Source organism: Sander lucioperca, chromosome 11 (assembly GCF_008315115.2).
Source record: "Sander lucioperca isolate FBNREF2018 chromosome 11, SLUC_FBN_1.2, whole genome shotgun sequence".
In the NCBI taxonomy this organism is placed as follows: Eukaryota; Metazoa; Chordata; class Actinopteri; order Perciformes; family Percidae; genus Sander; species Sander lucioperca.
The window spans coordinates 28,200,225-28,221,657 of record NC_050183.1 but is presented as its reverse complement, the minus strand read 5'-3'; the positions used below and the strand labels follow the sequence as shown (position 1 = coordinate 28,221,657).

General features: G+C 42.9%; 1 protein-coding gene across 1 annotated transcript; it reads left to right on the top strand.

Moving 5' to 3' along the window:
- Positions 1-2,983: 2,983 nt before the first annotated feature.
- sass6 (SAS-6 centriolar assembly protein) lies at positions 2,984-20,777 on the top strand. Its single transcript, XM_031311799.2, has 16 exons — positions 2,984-3,219; positions 7,632-7,692; positions 7,807-7,886; positions 7,979-8,083; positions 9,008-9,176; positions 9,394-9,471; positions 10,667-10,786; positions 10,938-11,129; positions 12,608-12,802; positions 13,410-13,499; positions 14,249-14,428; positions 15,476-15,557; positions 17,057-17,160; positions 17,315-17,394; positions 17,523-17,614; positions 20,448-20,777. The coding sequence occupies exons 1-16, from the start codon at positions 3,158-3,160 to the stop codon at positions 20,498-20,500; spliced, it is 1,743 nt and encodes a 580-aa protein (XP_031167659.1). The 5' UTR covers positions 2,984-3,157; the 3' UTR covers positions 20,501-20,777.
- The last annotated feature ends 656 nt before the right edge of the window (positions 20,778-21,433 follow it).

Genomic DNA, 21,433 nt, shown 5'->3' with positions numbered 1-21,433 from the left:
CTGCTTACTCTTATGGAAACATCCACCGTAGGAAAGGTCCGTTTCTATTTAAGCGAGTTGGCTGCATGTTGTTAAGGTGTTGGTGTTAAGTTCCCTCGAGATTTGTCTTCACTCTGCGGTACAAACCTGAGCACTGTTAGCACTGTTAGCAGAGAATAACCAAACAGTTAGGATTCATCATATCAGAATCAGAAGTGTTTTAGGATTGGGATTGTCAGGTTAGGGTTAGTATGGTGAGCAGTTCTAACTGCAGGTGAACAGAAGCGCTGCTGCTGCTGCTGCTGCAGTCGATCAGATCTGCAGAAAGGTTCGTATCTAACAATTGAGTTTTGGGTTCGGGGCATTTTTCATAGAGGGCTCTTTTCTACAAACGACTAATGCCATGTCACACTCTACCTTGCTGTTGCCTGAAAACCTTGTAACCTTGTAAGTTTCTTTTTGCTGTTTCTTACTTGAAATGTATTTGTTAGTGGCCCTTCAAAGCCTTTCTGTAGTTCAGACTGGCAACAGTTGGAAACCTCTGATCAGATTTTGTAGAGCTGCAGGTTTTCCTGTGACGGTGATGCCATATTGATTCCTTTCTGTATGTGCGGGTACGTTGCTTCTGCACACCGCATAATCCATGTGCTGAAGACAGTTTGTAACCAACGAAGAGTTGTTTCTCAGAGAACATTTTTATGCAGTCTCATACTTTAAGGATTTTTCTTCTCATAACTTTTCAGATATTATAGTAGGACTGCTTTGCTTGCTTCCAGATATATATATCCCTTACATCAGAGAGAGCATAGGCATGAACAGCTTCCATCAGTTATTGCATGACTCCAGTCCACACAGGCCACAGTCCTTTTCACTTTCACTGAACGTCAGGACGATCGGTATTCAATGATAGATGATGGTTCCCCCAAGGCCCAGGTCATAAGTCTGTTATTTTCTAAATTGGAACATCTCAGAGTGCATTATCACACCATGGTCACTTCCCAAAGAACCCATCAAAGAACCCATTCTGTACCAGAGGTTTCTCATCTAACTTGACTAATTAACTTGATATATGATTTTAATGGACATCTGACAGCCAATCAGAAGACAAAGCATGACTTGATATGCCAGTATAAGATAATAATAGTTCTTTCTTGTGTTCTGACATTGACCTGGCCTGAGACGCTCACTGTGGAAAGGGCTCTGCTCTGGACTGGATGTAGTTTGTAGCAGCTTTAACGCCAGCTTTGAGTACTTTTCCTTTGGATGTTTTTCAGCTGAAGCTAAATTCAATAATCAACCTTTATTTGCATGATGTAAAGTGTTCCTCTAAGACTGCATTGAGACAGGGACAGAACAGGATGTCTGAAGCAACACCTGTCTGTCCAGGGTCTGTCTTTCTGTCCCTGTTTGAACGAGTGACAGCTGTCCGAACCAGTGTTTCTGACCTAATGTTGTTCTGCTGTGGGGGATATTAACATCTTTGATAATATGTCATTATAACCATATTTAGCCATTGCTATCAGCAAATGCTGATGAATTCATTACTGGAAATGAGTATGTTTCCCTATGCAAAAATATACCATCAATAAACAAGCTATACCACAACTGATTGTTCATGTTTTTCATATCTGCTGTATCATACGACTGTGGAGGCCTGTCTGCAGTCTTAGCGGGCACCCCGACAGGAAACAGAAACAGCCCTGCGTTTAAACAACGCTGCAGAGGATTAGAGATGGCCATGTTGTTCAGTACAGGTGAGAAATGAAAATCCATCCAGCAAGGATCCATGAAGGTGTAAAGACTACACTCACATGGAGGACATTATTGGCAAGAGTGTTCCCCAATCACACACATCAGTCTGCAGTAGCAGTAGTACCAAACAGGAGCAGACACAGAGCAAAGCAGACACAGAGCAAAGCAGACACAGAGGAGAGCAGATACAGAGTAGAGCAAACTCAGAGCAGACACAGAGCAAAGCAGACACAGAGCAAAGCAGACACAGAGCAGAGCAGACACAGAGCAGCAGCAGCAGAGGAAGACTGCATTAACAACAGGCCTGCCCTCGTCATGGCTTCATCATGTCTGCAGGAAAATAAAACCACACATGGCAAACTAACTGAAGACATGACCCTTTATTTAATAAACTTGTTTGAGCACAGGGCCCTGGCTGGGGACTTTTACTGAAAGGGAAACAGCACAGCCTCATTACATGAAGGGCCAGCAGCCACACACACACACACACACACACACACACACACAGACAGACAGAGCCTTCTGCTGCTCTCTAAAGTCAGTGTTGAAATCAGGCTCTCTCATTCAGGATATATTGATTGTTTACATTATAAGAGTGAAATTGTCTTATGTAAACATAAGTTTGGACATAACTGTTAGTTATCTGTGATTTATTGATATTTGTCCTGTTCTGTAATGAATGACTGATTTGTGTTCACACTTCAACAGAGTTAAGAGTAAAACCCAGAAGGTGTTGGACAGATATGTGTATTTCCCTGTGACGCCCCAGAAAAGAAAACCTGGAGAATTCAGAAACGTTCCAGGAGACGACGGACACAAGCAACGTCCTCGAGCACTGCGACTGTAAGCCCTGATGTCCACTGGAGCACAGTGTCTCCATCACACATGTTGTATAAAAATTATGTATATTCGTGATGTATAGTTGTGCCAGAGCAGCTTGTGTTTCTGAAGCAGGAGATGCACTTGTGAATGAATCCAACCACTCAGAACAGGCAGCACCACAGTAGGCTAGTGAAGCATACTTAAGGACTGAATGGGTACGATATGAGGAAAGAAGGGAATCAATATCAGGACTGATTGATTGATTGATTGATTGATTAACACAGTGTTACTTTAGGACATCTGCTGGGAAAGACTACAGGGAAAGTACATAATAATTTAATTAGTAACAGGAATCATTTAGTTTCCCTTTGGTTTGGTTTGCTGCTGCTCTCCGTTCCACCAGCAGGGGGCGGGAACGCGCCCACAAGCTGCTGCCAACCGCCATTAGGAAGAAGACGAAGAGAATTCCTGTTCCGTTTCCAGGGCGATAGTTGGCGGCTCAAAGCGCCAAATCCAAACACTGAGAAAGATAGAGCAACATGTCCGAGTGAAGGAGCACTAGCCGGGTTACTGACGGACTCTCTGCCGCTCCCTCTGGTTCGACATGGAGACACTGTTCAGCAAGACGCTGCACGTCCACGTCAGGGCCAGGGACTGCGAGGACAGGTCAGAGACACTTTGTTTTGACTGCGGGGACAGGTCGGAGACACTTTGTTTTGACTGCGGGGACAGGTCGGAGACTCTGTTTGACTGCGGGGACAGGTCAGAGACACTGTGTTTGACTACGGGGACATGTCAGAGACACTTGGTTAATTAACTGCGGGGACAGGTCAAAGACACTTTGTTTATTCACAAGACAGACGTCTTTCTGAGCAGCAGCTAATGTTAAGCAGAAGAAACGTTAGCGTCATCAGGTGTAGGCTAATGCTGCGTTCATAGACATCGGAAAAACATTTTCCGAGTGAAAACGTCGCCATTCACGTCCTTTCCTGTGGGAATCAGAGGTGGGAAACTCGGGCCAGGTTTTGCTAACCGAGTTTCCCAGTTGGTGACGCGTTGTTGACAACTGACGTTTGATGTAGGCGACTTTGGTTCACTTAACATATTTCAATGACAAAACTGTTTATTGTGGACAAATGCCTCTGCCAAGAAAAACAACATGTTTAAAATTATTCATAAATAGGCCCATGTATAAAAAAAACACCTTATCCGTGTCCTTTCCCGTTCGTTGTCCTGCAGATAACACAAACAAACACCTGTCCATGTGCTGTTTCTATGCTCGTATAAGAAAACAGCAGCACATCTTTTGTTATTATGGCCTCCATGTTTTCACACACCTGCTCTAGGCTACGGCCAACCGTTGGTGGCGGTCATGCAACAAGTTGTTATGCCAAACGCCAATATAACAAAGAAGCAGAACACGCATCCCGACCATGTGAACGCTGGCAGTCGGAGAAACAACGTAATCTCGGGGGCGGTCCCTGTTATTCCCAGGTGGCATGAACGCAGCATAAAACAGCCTTTAGTGTCATCAGGTGTAAGTTCGCGCCACGTGATGAGCACCTGAAGGATATTGCACAAAACCAGGATAAGGGATTAAGCCGGGATATTCCAGTTATCCTGGATGAATTTAGCCTTTCACTCGGTTACACAAAAGCAGAGGCACCTAAATTACCGTAGAGATTTATTCTGTGCAGCTAGCCTGCTCCTGACCAGGCTAACAGCCAGGATTTATTGAATCCTGGAGCCTTTTCTGTTCATTCAGCAGTGGTTTTACCCTATTATCAGCCTGCATTAATATACAACAAGTGCATGTTGCTGTTGCAAAGCACTGTTATTATTTAAAGTTGTGACCATTATTTTTTTTATAATTATTCATGTGACAGTCATTGTTACCGTTATATTGCTGTATGAAAACTGCGTGTTGTTAGAAGTTTGGTGAATATATTAGAGAGATAATTAGAAAAGGCTGATTTAAATGAAGTCAGTGATGAAGGATGATATATAAAGTGCTATACACGTTTTGGTGGTTCTAACAATGGCAGACTGGTCAGGGACAAATACACCTCACCTTTAATTATTTTAGATGATTTATTTCTTTTAGTATTCTTTAAAGTGCCCATATTATGAAAAAAACATTTTTTCTGGGATTTGGGGTGTTATGTTGTGTCTCTGGTGCTTCCATACACATACAAACTTTGAAAAAAATCCATCCATTCTGTTTAGAGTGAGATACGGTTTCTGAATGTGTCCTGCCTTCAGTCTCTGGGTGAGCTGTTCAAAATCAGCATGGCTTGTGACGTCACAAGCCGAAACGAGCAGGCTAACCGCAACCATTAGCTCGTAGCGTTAGCATGCTAACGCTAGCATGCTAACGCTAGCATGCTACCTCGTTCTCAATAGCAAAGCACTGCTACAACACACACAAGTTCACCATAATCTACAAAAGAACTACTTCCATGTGCGCCCTCATTTAGAAGTCTCCCAGCTAATCCTGCCTTGTAACTGACCAAAGTTGTAGAAACAGCCTTTCTTTTACTGTCTATGGAGCTAGCTAGCTGACATGATCTACATCTGAGCTACTGGGCATGTGCAGTGCAATCAAAGATAGTACAGAAGAAGAAAAAAAGAGGTCTCACTCTGTAGCTAAAACAGAGACCAGCTGAAAAGAGGATCTGCAGCAGTGAGAGAGAGCACTGCAGTACAACAAAAATATGGTGTTTTTTGAAAATTAAACCATGTAAACCTATTCTGGTACAACCTTAAAATACAATATGAACCTGAAAATGAGCATAATATGGCTGCTTTAACAAAGGACCATGTATGTTCCTCTTCCATGTGCACTGTATTTGGCATTCTTAGCACACAATTTGTTTTGTCTCCAGTGAACTGGGACTATCATTTTGGAAGATTGAACAATTATTATAGGTTTTAATAATTGTACAATCCTCCCTTATTGTAGTCGTAGTTCACTGTACCAGTAACTATCTAGTGATGTAGGCCACTGTACATTCATGAAACAACAGGGAGAGGACACCTCAATGGTTTTTGACCTTATATTTTGTGGGGGGGAAATAACTGATGAATACACTCTGTTACATTAATTGTTTACAGTGTGGATTAAATTGATCACTTAATTATCTTTATAGTTTCTAGATTTTAGAGTCCAATTTCTTCAGTGTCTTTCTTTTCTATGTCCATATATAGGCCTTCAAAGCAAAGGAAGCAAAGCATATATGTAAAGAAAGAAACTCTGCCTCTGAGAGAGAGAGAGAGAGAGAGAGAGAGAGAGAGAGATATTATTGTAGATTAGTGGTTGTAATTGATCTTCATGGTAAATTTCCTGCGTAACATTATCTTCTGCTCACTTTTAAGGCAAAGAGTACAACAGCTCATTTGTGCAAATAATTAGCCTATCTCCTTGAATGGTATGATGGTTTCAATTCAGAGCAGTGGTCAGTTAATGTATATATTTAGGCTGCTTACGTATTCAGTCGGTCCGTGATCGTCTGCCTCGCTTTCCCTTGCTGTTTCATTACAGCAGCTGTGTTTCTTTTTTAAAAAAAAATGTGTTTCACGTTATCATAATTCCATATGAAGCTGCTGCTCACTCTGTGTAAAGAATAAACAATACATATTCTCCATTTTAGCATCAGTAAATCAGAAATCTGTGATCGACCTCGCGGTCTGTTAAAGAAAGCCGTGAATGCGCATCTATCCGAATTACTTCATCCTGGCTCAACCTAGTCGCTCCTCCTCAGCCTGGCTTGGCCTTCATGAAACGCACCAAGCCAGGATGCACAGATTAGACTAGGTCAAGCCTCGCTTTATCAGTTATCCTGGATTTATAAATTCTACTTTTGTGCAATACCCCCCTGGTGTCTGTTGGCTGCAATCAGTTGATTCTAGTAAATAATGAACGTGGTGTTTTTGTTTGTAATATTGAATGATGGTTCATGTGCTCACCCGGAGCCAGCTGACAACAGTTGAACACATAAGAGTAGCCTAACTAACATTCGTTTTAAAAGCTTCAAGAACAGGAATAGATTTTATAAATCTTATTAAATCAAATTGTTAAGAGGTTTTAAATCTTTTTGTTCGCTCAGAAACCCAGATGTTCCGAACGTACTTACGTCCGTAGGCACTGCTGGGCACTGTTAGGCAAGGACACTAGTGGTGTGTCTCAGCATAGCCATCTAGCGGTAGGGGGTTTAAACACAACATAAATGTGGATCACTGTCTTACATGAATATTTTTGCACAAACTAAAATAAAAAAAAATCGACAGTGTTTTTGAAAATCTATACAGTATTGCAAAATAAAATATCGCGATACTCAAGTTTATCGATTTTTTTTTTTTTATTTTATTTTTTTTCCTTACACCCCTAAGGGAAGTTTAACAGCACTGTGCTTTAAATTGCGGTGAAACTCAGATTAAGTACTTTTTAGCTGCACAAAATGTACATTCCGTAGTCTTACAGTTCGGATGTTACAGCACCTTCAAAATAAGAGGAGAATAAGCATGAGCATGTCAAATGCCATGGCGGGCCAAAACAAAGGGAGGACGGGCCAAACCTGTTAACCAAATAAGAACCCACCTGTTCAAGACACATAGTGGTGGCGTCACAGAGCCGGTCCGTGGTGGCGTCACAGAGCCGGTCCGTGGTGGCGTCACAGAGCCGGTCCGTGGTGGCGTCACAGAGCCGGTCCGTGGTGGCGTCACAGAGCCGGTCCGTGATGACGTCACAGAGCCGGTCCGTGGTGGTGTCACAGAGCCGGTCTGTGATGACGTCACAGAGCCGGTCCGTGGTGGTTCTCGCTGACCAGGGTCGGGTCATGTGAGTCCATGATGCTCCTCTGGTTCCAGCGCAGAGAGAGACAGCTGCTCATCCTGCCATCAGCTGTGCTCTTTGCGCGCTCTTATGGAAAAAAAGGCCTGATTTCCAGAAAGGTTCTTGATATTAATTTTATAGCTATTGGAAACTGTTACATGATCTATCACCAATAATCTTTTAAATAATCCGTGTGATACAGACTGCATGAAGCCAGTTTTATCAGTTTGAACTGTTTATTTTACAGGAAAGCTAATATCCGTGTCACCATTGACCTCCAGTTGACAACCAGTCCAGTTCACAAAAGGGTGAGTTTGGCATAAACAGTTGGTAGTTTTAATGAAATGGCTAATTTTGAGGCTGCAGTTTTCAGTGTAACCAATATGCTATTAAAGACAGACTTTCTTCTGTGTTGGTATTAGGATCTTCTAGTAAGACTTACCGATGATATGGATCCATACTTTCTCTTCAACCTGTCCATATCGGAAGAGGATTTCCAAAGGTGAGTAGATGATCAGTGTTTGACTGTCGGATGTCAGGAAGCAGCTGTGGTTCCCTCTCTGACCTCTCCTGTCTGTCTCGCTGTTTGTGTAGTCTGAAGGTGCAGCAGGGGCTCCTCATAGACTTTGCATCATTTCCTCAGAAGTTTATCGACCTGCTGAATCTGTGCTGTTCTGAGCAGGAGTCAGACAATCCCAGGTACCACCACACCACTCTGTCCAACCAGATACATTCAGCTGCACACTATATGATTGCTGTTAGTCAATGTTTATTTTCTTGTTCATAAATATTGTGATCATGAATATTGTGGTCATCACCTAAGAACGAGATCCAGGTTACAAGCGGCAGAAGTGGGTTTCCTCAGGAGGGTGGCTGGCGTCTCCCTTACAGTGCAGATCCACCTGGCCGTGCGACGCTTCTGTCGCGCCCTGCTCCACTTTATTCCTATGGGTGACGTCAAGCGACTTTTCGTAAAATATGAGATCGTATTCCGTCCGAGCTGCCATGACAGTCGATTAGAAATTCTCGAGCAGCCAGACCCACGTGACGCGTTCGATGTATTACGTCGCGACACCACGCTTCAGTCGTGTCGCAAAAAATGGATCTGCACCGTGAAAGCTCAGTCATCCTTGAGGAGCTCGGAGTAGAGCCGCTGCTCCTTTGCGTCAAAAGGAGCCAGTTGAGGTGGTTTGGGCATCTGGTAAGGATGCCCCCTGGGCACCTCCCTAGGGAGGTGTTCCAGGCACGTCCAGCTGGGAGGAGGCCTCGGGGAAGACCCAGGACTAGGTGGAGGGATTATATCTCCACCCTGGCCTGGGAATGCCTCAGAGCTGGTTAATGTGGCTCAGGAAAGGGACGTTTGGGGTCCCCTGCTGGAGCTGCTACCCGCACGACACGACCCAGGATAAGCGGATGAAGATAGATAGATGGATGGATATATATTGTGTTGTGATACAGACAAAAGTGCAAATGCTGAGATCAGTTGGTTAGATAGTTTCAGACTCCCAGGGAGAACATGGCATGCTTTCATCAGCTGGTGGGAGTTTAATCTGCAGGGCGGACTAAGTACTAGAGATGTGTGTAATGTACTCCAGTAAACAGGACCTCTGACCTTTCCCACAGGTTCCTCCTGCACCTGTCCAGTCCGTCTGCAGTGCTCGATGGGCCGGCCAGCTTCAGTGTTGTAGAGACCAATGCATTCAAACACCTGAACCACTTGTCTCTGCGGCTGGTCCCAGGCTCTGACAAAGAGGTTAAAGACTATCTGGCAGTGTGTCTGTCCTCTCTCAAGGTTGGCTCATTCATCATCATCATCATCGTGCTGTCTGGCCTTTTTAAACAGAGCTGCTGAGGGGAAATGTCTTTTAATTGGAAAATCTACAGATATGTAAACCTTCACATGGATATGTTAGGGAAATAGAGGCCTCCGCTGATGAACGTTAAAGTAAAAGTTTCAGTGGACTCCTCCCATCAGTCCTTTTTAAAGACATGTCATCTCCATGTTTCAGGCAGAGAAGCAGGCCCTGGAGATGAAGCTGAAGAAGACTGAAGAGGATCTGTCCAGGCAGCTGAGTTACGCTCAACAGGTGTGCTTTCTGTGCACGTTCAGCTGCTATCTAATGAGAGGCTGGGGCTGGGCGATAAATCAATGTTATCGATGAACTCGAATTTGACGTTTAGGGCGAGGGTTTTAAATGAAAATCGATTTTCTGTGAATGAGCGTGACTAGAGTCTCTCAAAATCTGACGAAAATCTTTTAAACTGACCTTTGTTGATCTGAAATGAAGACAGATTCAGCAACTGCAAGGCCTATTTATTAGCTTAAAATGTTTTCAGAAACACGTTTCAGTGAACTATTTTAGTACCATATGAGATCGTATTCTGAAAAAGCCGCCATGACAGTCTGTCTTTGAATTTCCGGAGAAACCAGACCCACGTGACGCGTTCGTCCAATCAGCTGCCTGTTTTCATTTTTAGGCGACAATACAGATTAGCGCCGCCTGCTGTTATGGAGACGTCGCTTTGGTGTGTTCCGAGGCACTTCTTTGACCAATTTGGGGAGACTGATCAGCCTAACTGCCTTTTCTGCCGACGTTGTGTGTGTGGGCTTTTAGGCTTCTGTAGTTGAGAGTGGGCTCAGCCCCCCCCCGCGCTTTCCTTACAGCCACACAGACACCATGGCAGTTAACACGGAAGAGCTCGTTCCAAAGAGAGGCACGGTTTCATCCGTTGTTTGGAATTGGTTCGCTTTTTCGGTGACACCGAACAAATAACGCCACATTGCAAAGTGTGTTTTTTAAAAGCTGTTGCTACCAAAGGTAGCAGCACAACAAAGTTTATTCCAGCATCTTAAACAGAGGCATGCAGCCGAGTGGGAGGTGTGTGCCCCTCAACGAAACGAACAAGGCCGCAGTTCAAACACACCCGCGAAAATTAGAAATTTTTTCGAATTGTATCCCCTATGACAAGAAAGGGTCCTGGTGGAAAGCAATCGTGTGTGTGTGTGTCTGTGTGTGTGTGTGTGTGTGTGTGTGTGTGTGTGTGTAAAATCTGAACAAAATAAAGAGTACATTACAACTGACAAAGAAATTGCTCAAAACCAGTTTGTTTTTAAATGGAAAATTAAAATGGGGTTTGGTGTAACATTTTTATCGCCCAGCCCTATGAGAGGCCAGCTGTAACGCTCTTTGTCTGTTAATCCCTGGAAGTGTTGTCCACTTATTGCTGTGGTTAAAAAAAGAACTGGATCTCATCTTAACATGTCTGTTTTTCCCCTCGCAGACTCTGTCCGAGAAGACTAAAGAGTTGGACAAACTGCGTTCAGAGTGGACGAGTCAGAGCAGCTCTCTGTCCAGCCGCCATTCTCAGGAGTTGCAGTCGGAGCGAGAGAAGGCTGCAGAGGTAAGACGCCTCATCTGCCCACACAGCGCAATACAAGTCCCTCCCAACCTGAGCCTCTGCCACATGCAGGGATTTGTTGGGTCAGGAGCACACCGAGCAGCATGGAGCTGGACTTGTGAGAGCCGTTTGTGTCTTCCCGCTGTCGTTTCAGTACCAGAGCAGGCTTCAGCAGCAGACAGAGCAGCTCCGCCACGAGCTGGAGAGTGCTCATAAGCAGAGCAGCCAGCAGCTTCAGAGCCGCGTGTCGGAGCTGGAGGCCTCCAGCAGAGAGCTGACCGAGAGGAAGTACAAGAACGAGGCGCTCATCAGGGACCTGAAGATCAAATTAGTGGGCGCCGAGGAGGTGAGTGCACCAGGAATGACTGCTGGGTCCATACTAGGGCTGCACAATATATCGTTTTTTTTTTTTTTTATCGTCTTCACGATATCAACTGGCGCAATGTACACATCACGAAATACACTCCGAGATTGGTTGTGTTAGTTCAAAGAAAATATCAGGAGAAAGTCATTCTTTTTTTTTTAGTGGTGCCTTTTTTTTATATTCAATTAAATGTTTTTAATACATTTGTTTAATGAAAGAATGTTTAGAAATGATTTCCTTTTTATTAGTTTTAAATTCAACAAGCAATTTGTTGTATTTTAGCAGAATACTGAAAGCAGCTGAAATGCAAAACCGAGAACAATTTAATATCCGTTTCTTTATCGCAAGTAATATTGTTATTGCAATATTCAACAATGTTATCACTTATGGGATATTTTCCTCATATGGTGCTGCCCTAGCCCATAGCGTCACCAACCAGTATGTTGAACTGTATTTCCACGTCCAGCAGGTACAGAGCAACACGAGGGTTGATCAGGAGTCTGTGTGTTTGTGTCGGTCTCTCAGCTGTTTGTGGAGGGAAATCTCCGTCTCTGTAGCTCCACTGTGTTCCCAGCTACTCTCTGACTGTCAGTCTGCTGCTGGCCAGCTACACTACAGCAGCCTGTTGCAGCAGCTGTGCGTGCAGTAAGTTCTCTCTTAGGAAAGGGTGTAAAGTCCACACTAAGGGGCCATCCACACGGAAACGCTTTTTGGTGTAAACGCACACGTTTTGCGTCGTTTTGGCCGATCGTCCAAACCGAGTCCTGTCAACGCGCTGCCTGGAGACGCACTTTTTTTAAACCTGGTCCCAGGGTGAAAAAAAACCATACGTTGAAACCAGCTAGTTTGATACTAAAGTTGTGTTGATGTTTGGTTGTACCACAGAGACGTATGGTTCATCTTAGTTACAGTGACGTATAGTCCACACTAAACAGAATATTGTCACAGAAAATTATGTTTCACTCCCTGCATCCAATCAGTGAAAAGCCCTTTTCTTGATTTATTATTATTATTAGCTAAGAAGCTAACAGCTAGTCAGTAATCCTCAGATTCTCCGAGAGAGAACGCATTGCTGATGCAAATCAGCCGGTCACTCCTCCTTATCCTCACGTTATCCCACCTGTCAAAAGGATGCCGCCATGACAGCCACTTTTAACACCTACTGAGAGTAAGATTTAGGTTGTAATTGATGCCTACGTCAGAACTATTTCAGCAGGTGCAACCAACATGTCAGTAGCCCGTAAACTCTGACCTAAGTTAGAACTTACGTTCAAACTAGTCTACGTTTGAACTTCCACACAGCTGGAGCTTTGGACCGCAAAACAGCTGCTGAGAGAGAACCAAACAGACAGATTAACTCTGAGCTGAAAGTCAGTATAAAGCTGCAGAATCAGCTGGTTTCACTCTGTAGTTTGATTGTGTGTGTGTGTGTGTGTGTGTGTGTGTGTGTGTGTGTGTAGGAGTGCCAGCGGTCCAAGCAGCAGCTGCTGTCTCTGCGGAGGGAGAACGGCGCTCTGGACTCGGCGGTCCATGACGGCGAGCGAGCGGTGAGCCAGCTGCAGATGAGAGTGGCCGTTCTGGAGCAAGAGGTCAAAGACAAGGATCAGCTGATGCGCCGCACCAAAGACGTGCTGGAAGCCACGCAGCAGCAGAAGGTACAGCAGCTCGCCCCACCACAGCAAAAACGGGGACAGGGAGTCCAAAATCAAATAATTTTTTAACGTGTTGTATTCTTCAGTGCCAGCACATACACACATGAACACCTCCGCACCGACCCATGCATTCAGTTCACTCTGATTAGTTGGTCTGGAAGAACACCAAACTCATTCTTACAGGCTCTTTGTGGTGATCACATACTGCACAAAGGACTCTTTGGATACTTCAGGTATTTTCAGTCTTGTTATTTACGTGTGCTGTGCGTCTTCCATCTTGTGAAGAGCTCACTGCACGGCTAGAATCTGCTCTCACATGCAAGTCTCCTCCAAAAAAATCATCCAAGGCACTCTGGAGGCTTTGTGACCTGATGAAAAGTTCTTTATTTGACATGGCTGTATGCATTTACAATGGCTGACGGGTCTTCTTCAGGGTCTTTGCACACCTGTACTATGTTACACTAATCTGTGGAGTCCTGTATCGATGTGGTACGGTCAACAACAAGGAAGTGATGCATCATCCATAGAATGGAGAAAGCAGCAGGAGGAGGGGAGGGGGGAGGAGTATTGTTAAAGTTATTCAGTCTAATCTTAACATCTATGTTTTTAGGAATCAATGGAAGAAAATGCTGAAAGTAAAGAAGGTCAGATAAAAAAGCTCGAAGCCACGGTGAAATCCCTGTCTGAGGAGCTGATAAAGGTTTGTGAAGCTACATGCAGGCTGCCCCTCTGCTACAGTACACGTATACATATAGAGCCTGACCGATATTATTGGCCTATATTAGGCATTTTCCAAAATATTGGTATCGGCATTTAAATGAATGAATATTTAAAAAATAAAATAAAAACGGACGAAACGCCCTTCAACCATCTTATGAGTGTTGGTGTTGCATAGTTTGTCTACCAGAGGACGCTCTACAACGTCCCTGTTGGCAACACTCTTTGATATTTGTTATTGCTTTATTTCAAAGTTTTAACTTTATGTTTCATATCTTAAGTTTGTATTGTTATACATTTTATTTATCAGAACTTTAATATATTTTGATGTTCCTCTGTTCTTATTTTAGTGAGGACTCATAAATAACTACAAATAATGAATGTTATGGAACTCTGTTTATGTTTTCTTACGCGTTTCTGGATAACATTTTTTTTAAATATATATTGGAATATCAGATTTTTTAATCGCCAAATATTAGTATCGATATCGGCCTTAAAAATCCTTTAACGGTCGGGCTCTAATACATATACATGTAAATACACAATATCAGGATCAGGCCACGTTTGTCAGTCCATCTCCACCACAAACGCACCAGCTATGTGGATCACTTCATAGATTAATAATAATAATAATATAAATAATATAATATCAACACCTGGTGGTGTACCTAATAAATTGAGTGTATAACTGCACCGTCTGTTTCTTCCTCCTCCTATTTGTTTTGAGCCCAGGCTAACGGCATCATTAAGAAGCTGCAGGGCGAGGTTCGAGGCCTGGTTGGAAAAATCAAAGTCAAGAACACGGTGACTGTGTCCCAGGAGAAGGTCCTCCAAGAAACGTCTGAAAAACTGGAGAATGTTGAGAAGGATCTGCAGAGCGCTCGGCAGCAGCTCAGCACCAAGGAGGAGCAGGTAGGTCTTCACATGCACGCATGCATACACACTCATACACACGTCGTCCCCACGAGATCTCGCGAGATTAAATGTGGGTAAACGAAAAAAAAAAAAAAAGTGTCTCGCGATATCGGTGCACAAGTACAGAGCAGCAGCCTCGAAATTAGCATAGAAAATCCCCCGCCCGTTACCCAAAGTTGACTCTGAGTTTACTTTTGCAGAGCGATAGCGGGAGAAAAAAGCTGCCTGTAAAACCCAGCGTTGGAATGTTAGAGTACTGCCTCTCTCCGTCTCCCCCACTCCATGGCAGCAACCCGTTGATGCCGCTGTCGCTGCTACATCACCCGGATCGTTGGTCTGATTGGTTGAAAGACTATCCAATTGCGTACAGTGTCATTTGAACTATGCCCGTTGATCACGCTTCTTGTGCAGTAGAAAATACAGAGCAGACTCCCCAGACTAATGTTCAATCTTAAAAGATTGAGCTTGGTCTGCTGATAGCCAGACTAGCCAGAAACCGCTTAGTTATGTTGTAACCTCAGTTCTCTGAGTGAAGAGACTCCCTCTCCACCATACATATGGAATAAGTAAAGGTGTAACTGTTAGTTATACAGTAGAGAAGCCAGTCATTTGAGTTTATGGCAAAAACCTTTCAGTGCTTAGTTTTCATTTTGTGACTTTCGATTGAATTAAGGACTATTTATTTATACATTCATTGAAGTTTTCTGTAAAATGTTAAAATCTCATCTTGATCTCGTGAACCCAATCTCGTGTCTCGTCTCGTGAGCTGGGTGTCTCGTCACACCCTTAATACACATACACGCATATACATACACACACACACACACTTATACATGCTGTCAAAAAGAACATAAGGTCTGCTCTAATAAGTCTTCATACAGCCGTGGTGACGTCATTTCATGGCGCGCGCCGGGAACACCGCGGCTACCATATATAGCACCTAGCTTGACGCGTCTTGTCCTGCACCTGCTAACACCAGCGCACATGAATACAACATAACTGATTTGAGACGAAGTGGATGAAAACGTGGTTTGTATGTTGCAGGCGTCCAGGCTGAAGGAGCAGTTGGAGACGACTGTACAGAAGCTAAATGAAAGCCGAGAGGTGTTAAAAACCAATGAGAATGGTGAGGAAGCGTGTCTCTCTCATTTAACCCTTGTGTTGTTCTCGGGTCTATTCGACCCATTTCCAAAGTTTTTTATGAATTTGAATTTTAGGTGTTTTATTTCATAGCATTTGAATTTTTTTGACATAAACCATTGTGTGATCCACTCAACAACCTCTGATCTCAACTATTAGTCAAAATAACTCATAATTTCTGTTTTTTTTTTAAAACTCAAAAATTAGGTATGTCTATACCTAGAGATTGGCATGGTTTTATTTCAGTTAGCCTAATAGCTGGTTTGATTTGCATTGAGAGATGATCTTATGGAAAGTACCCCATGCCAATCTCTAGGTATGGTGAAGGGTATGTGATGATGTGGGTCTATTTTAATTCCAAAGGCCAAGGGAACTTTATCAGGCTGCATAGTATCCTGGATCCATGAAATAACTGGCCTTTAAAAATAAAACTCTGCCTGCCTCTATGGGAATTTAACATAGGGATGTACTTACTTATGCCCCCTGTATTTTAAGGAAGAACATTTATTTATTTTACGATACATTATTCATTCACAAAGAAAATTGGTGTCCTTAAAGGTTGGATTTTTCCTCATTTTTTTTTAATTAAGCCATTAAGATCAATTTCCAAAAGATGATTTTTTTCATTCCTCTTTTTAGTCAACTTTAGCATGGGTGTATTCACTTATGCTTAGCACTGTACATACAAATTTAAAATACATGTTGTATATTAATAAGTTAAAAATAAACCATAAACATGAAATCCCAAATAAAATAGACAGCAATCTCCTCTGTAGACAGACTACTGTGGCTGTGCTGCCATCTGCTGGCAGAGAGGGTGAACCACGGTTTGACCTACTTCCACTCAGACTGCGCGCATACTTGTCTTTACCCAATCAGATCTGAGCAACTGCACAGTCTCAGTGAGAACTAGTACACAGTTAACACTGAGATGAAACTATATTACAGGTTACTGTACTCTTGACTCGCACATGAACAGATGTGCTATGTTAATAACTCAGGTGTAACATAGCACACTCATCAGTTAGCCTGCTGATGCTGACGTAGTCACAGATGCTACATAACAACGTTCGTTCCACCGGAGTTCAGACTGACGTTTTGATGCTCGCAAACGCGACCTTTAACGAGCCGTTAGAGGAGGAGTGTCCCCCTGCTTTCTCTGTCGAGGCCGCTGTGATCGGACCAATGAGGGCGGAGCGTTCACTGCCTCACTGCATGCTGATTAGTTATTATTCCAGGGGGAGACAGGGAGAAGAGCCACTCCTGACATATTTGAAGACGCATGAAAATACTCACTTGAATAGTAGTTTGTCTCATATTTTTTTATTTTATTTATTTTTTACACAAATTACTTTGGTGAAATGTTAAAATTTCTCCTTCAACAAAAATCCACGGTCTATGCGAGTGTACTAGTTTGAAGGCCAAAGGACCTGGTCCGGTTCTTGACCAGGACTCATCTTCTGTTGCGTTTGTCTTTAACCACAGTTATCAATTGGCTTAACAAGCAGCTGAATGAGAAGCAGCTGTCCAGGAAGACTCATGAATCTGTGGACAGTCCTCCACTTCTGTCCACAACAACTGGACTGAGGGTAGGAGAAACGGAACCAAACGCACATTATATACATTACATCAGTTATAATGTTAAAGCCACGGGCCTCACATGAAAAATAGTGTTAATGCTGAGGCCAGTTACAGATGTGGTGTGTTTTTTTTTTTTGTTTTTTTTTTTCTTCCTTCCCCCAGGCCCAGTTCTATCCTCAGACAGCTAGACTTGATGGGACTCCTGCTGAACAGAGATCTGCACAGCTGCCCGCCAGACACACGTGAGTTTAGTTCTTGACGGACAGCCAGTTGTCGTGTCAGATTCAGAAACACTTTTATTACCTAACTGTGTGTGTGTGTGTGTGTGTGTGTGTGTGTGTGTGTGTGTGTGTGTGTGTTCTGTCCTCAGGGGAGACTCTGCAGGTCTGGATTCAAAGTACTTTGAGAGGAGAGATGATAGCATCCCAATCTATGGTCTGTCGTCTAATCTGCTTAGCAAAGGTAACATTACAATGTCCATCAAACAGTGAAGACTGGTTTGATGTCTTCCAGTGTCAGTATTTCAAAGCGTTTGGTGTGAGGGCAGAGGTCGGGCCATTTGGCAGAAAGATCATTCTTTCAGGCAGGACTAGATCCACCACCTTTTCATGATTCAGTTTCATGTTGGTTTGTAAGACTGTTTCCAAGGTACTGTACAGTACAACTCAACTAGTTTCCCTATTTGATAAAGTACAGCCCTGCAAATTTAACACTTCTTTAAGAAGCCTCTTCAAGGGTTCTGTACTAGAAATTCAGACATTAATATAGCAGCAAACTAATATTAGCTTTGTAAACACATAGTGAAGTAATGGCGCTCTGAGCAGAGAATAAAGTCCCACTTCCTCTGTGTGTGTGTGTGTGTTGTAATTCGAGCGTCTCTGTTCTTCGTTTTGGTAAATTATATAATGTTCCTGTCTATAATAATAATAATAATAATAATAATAATACATTTTATTTAAAAGTGCCTTTCTCGGCACTCAAAGACACCGTGTTAGTACCTGCGTGAAGTTGGCCCCCCGTATCATCCAAAAATTATTGAAAACACTGCTGTTCGTTTGTGCCATAAAAATTATCGTTTGTGCTGTTAAGGGTTTTAAGTAATTAAACTTTACATTTTCTGGCCAGTGACATCACCCAGCCCCCCATTAATGTCCAAATTTGTCCAAAATGGTCTCAATCGTTGCCGTGCCGTGAAAAGAAACATTTGTCCTACTTCGGTTTTTACATTATCAGGCTTTATTTGTTACACGTCTACTATTTGCGCTGCAAAAGGCTTCTGACACCAGCCAAGTTAAGACTTAATGTCAGATAACGTCCATAATAATTGGACTTTGGGTTCAATTTTTTTGGCAGTTTTCAGTGGTTATGAGGAGCAATATGAGAGAGACATTTGGTGATGATTGATCGTTGTTTAGGTACATTAAACCACGTTAAGCTTTTTCCTTACAATAGGCTCTAATGAAGCAGAAACGCTTAATGTCAGATAACGTCCATAATAGTTGGACTTTGGGTTAGATTTTTTGACAGTTTTCAGTGTTTATGAGGAGCAATGTGAGAGAGAAATTTGTTAACCATTGATCATTGTTTAGGTACATTAAACCACGTTAAGCTTTTTCCTCGCCATAGGCACCAATGAAGAAGAAAACGTTAACGTGAGATAACTTCTATAATCGTTGGATTTCGGTTTCGTTTTTTTGACAGGCTTAAGGTGCTTACACACCAACCAGACGGCCGACCGTCGGCAGAAAAGGACTGATCAGTCGGGTCCCCGAGGTCTAAAAAAATGCCTCAGAACACACTGAGGCGACGCCGACTTGAGCGTACGACTTGAGCGTACGCTCTGCGCGTGCGCAAAACGTAATACGTCTCCATAGCAGCAGGCGGCGCTTCTCTGTATTGTTTCCCAGAAAATGAAAACCGGCAGCTGATAGGACGAATGCGTCACGTGGGTTTTTTTCTCCGGAAATTCACAGCCTGACTGTCATGGCGGCTTGTTCAGAATACGATCTCATATTGGACTAAAATAGTTCACCGAAACGTGTTTCTGAAAACATTTTAAGTGAGAAATAGGCCGTGCAGTTGCTGAATCTGTCTTCATTTCAGATCGACAAAGGTCAGTTTAAAAGATTTTCGTCAGATTTTGAGAGGCTCATCCGCTCGCTATTTCCGGGCGACTCACGACTGCCCTGTCTCGGACTGAACATGTTGGGTCGGCCAAAATGAAGGCCGACAGCTCCTCGGACGGACGACGGCACGGGACACACCAAACAGACTCGAGTCACCGACCTCGCCAGACGGTCCGACGGCCGATAATCGGCTCTGTGTGTCAGCGCCCTTAAGTGTTCATGACCACGTTAGGCTTTTTCACGTTAAGTGTTTTAGAATGTCCCGTTCATGGGAGTGATGGCTGGTGTCAGAAGCCTTTGGCAGCGCAAATAGTAGACGTGTAACAAATAAAGCCTGATAACGTAAAAACCGAAGTAGGACAAATGTTTTTATTAAACGGCACAAATCAGCACAAACGTAGCACAAACGATTGAGACCATTTTAGGGAGATTTGGACATTGATGGGGGGCTGGGTGATGTCACTGGCCAGAAAATGTAAAGTTTAATTACTTAAAATCCTTAACAGCACAATCGCTAATTTTTATGGCACAAACGAATAGCAGTGTTTTTAATCATTTTTGGATGACACGGGGGGCCAGCTTCACGCAGGTTATGTTAGTACATGTGTAGTCTGGATCAACGGAAGTACATTTCCAGGATAAAGCCTGACATCCTTCCTCTCTCTGTGTGTGTTTCTGTTCTCAAACTCTGTTCTCTTCGGGAAACAACAAGCTTCGAGCTTGTAAGCTACACGCTGAAAATGTCAAGTTTAGAAGAAATTTGGATGATGCAACAAGACAGGCCTGCTTGATTCTTTAAGAGAATGATTGTAAAGATATATATACAAAGAATATGTTTAGCACATTTCCTCTCAAATTGGGACGTTTTGGGAGCGATTGGTGGGATTGCTATGGACGAAGTACACACAGAGATACACTTAAACCATGTATCCAGCTAATTTAAATAGCTCACGTTACTGTATTGTGTCAACAGTTAACTTAATTTAATGTTGTACATGGCGTTTTCTTTTGCGGGGTGCAAATGTTCCACCAAAACAATTTCCTTCCTGAGACCGTGTCCGGAGCTTAGCGTCGCCCAAGACCATTGTGATTGGTTTAAAGAAATGCAAACAGTGTTGTAATAATTTGGAAGTCTTCATGGAAATAAACAACTTAATTTTCCTTTTCAGAGTTCCCTCAGCCAACAAAGCCCTCCGTAGCGTCTGCTTACTTCTCTGCATGAGCAGAATGGAAGACCTCCCCATCCACGACATGGCTTCTGTTCACAACTCACTTGTCTTTAAGTATATGTTGTTATTTTAATTTTTGTGTGCTGATGTTATACGCATACAGGAAATGCTGTTAAAGCCTTCTGTATGCTGGATTCCAGTGATCATGGAGAATGTGTCAGTCTTCAAATTAAAATAATAGTATCTTAAGTTTGTTATTGTTTATATTCTTTTTGTTGTTTGTATTTCAGTTATGAAGTGTAGTCTTTAATAAACAGCTTTTCCATCCCATCTGTATCTCCTGGTTTTACATCTACATTTCTATAGTATAGTATAAGTGCCACTAACACCAACTTACTACCACTATAGTTTTACACTTATTTTTGGAATTCATGGTCAATTAAAAACCTCATTTATAGGAAACTATACATAATTTGTGAGTTAAAGAAGCAGAAATTATGAATTATTTAGACTAATATTAAAGGAAGGATAATCACAGAAGGGTCAATGTTCAGTGAGGATACTGTTCCCAAACATTTCAAATGCTAAAAAATGGAATAAAACACCCAAAATTCAATGAAAGTAGGGATCCGATGTTTTGTTGTACTCGCGAAGTGCGTTGTATGGGATCATCCATCCATGTTATTTTTGGGTAATTAAAATTAGGTAATTAAAAAGAAACCCATATTTCTGAGATAGACATTTTGAGAACGGGTCAAATTTGACCCGAAGACAACATGAGGGTTAAGTTTTGGCACCCCGCCACAGCCTAAACACACTACCCCCATTCAAAATGAATTAAAAGACCTGTGTGAATGCAGCTTGAGAAGTTAATCCAATGTTGAAGCTCCTTAAAGCTGCATTCTCTGTACCTTACAGCAGGGGGCGACTCCACTGGCTCCATAAAGAAGTCTGTTTCTATAGAAGGCTATGAGAAAATGAGCTTA

Excerpts from the sequence above, each read along its gene's own strand:
- sass6 (XM_031311799.2), top strand. The coding sequence starts at position 3,158 with ATGGAGACACTGTTCAGCAAGACGCTGCACGTCCACGTCAGGGCCAGG. Across the intron at positions 9,177-9,393 it reads TGTGTCTGTCCTCTCTCAAG|GCAGAGAAGCAGGCCCTGGA; the intron begins GTTGGCTCATTC and ends TCCATGTTTCAG. Across the intron at positions 10,787-10,937 it reads AGCGAGAGAAGGCTGCAGAG|TACCAGAGCAGGCTTCAGCA; the intron begins GTAAGACGCCTC and ends CTGTCGTTTCAG.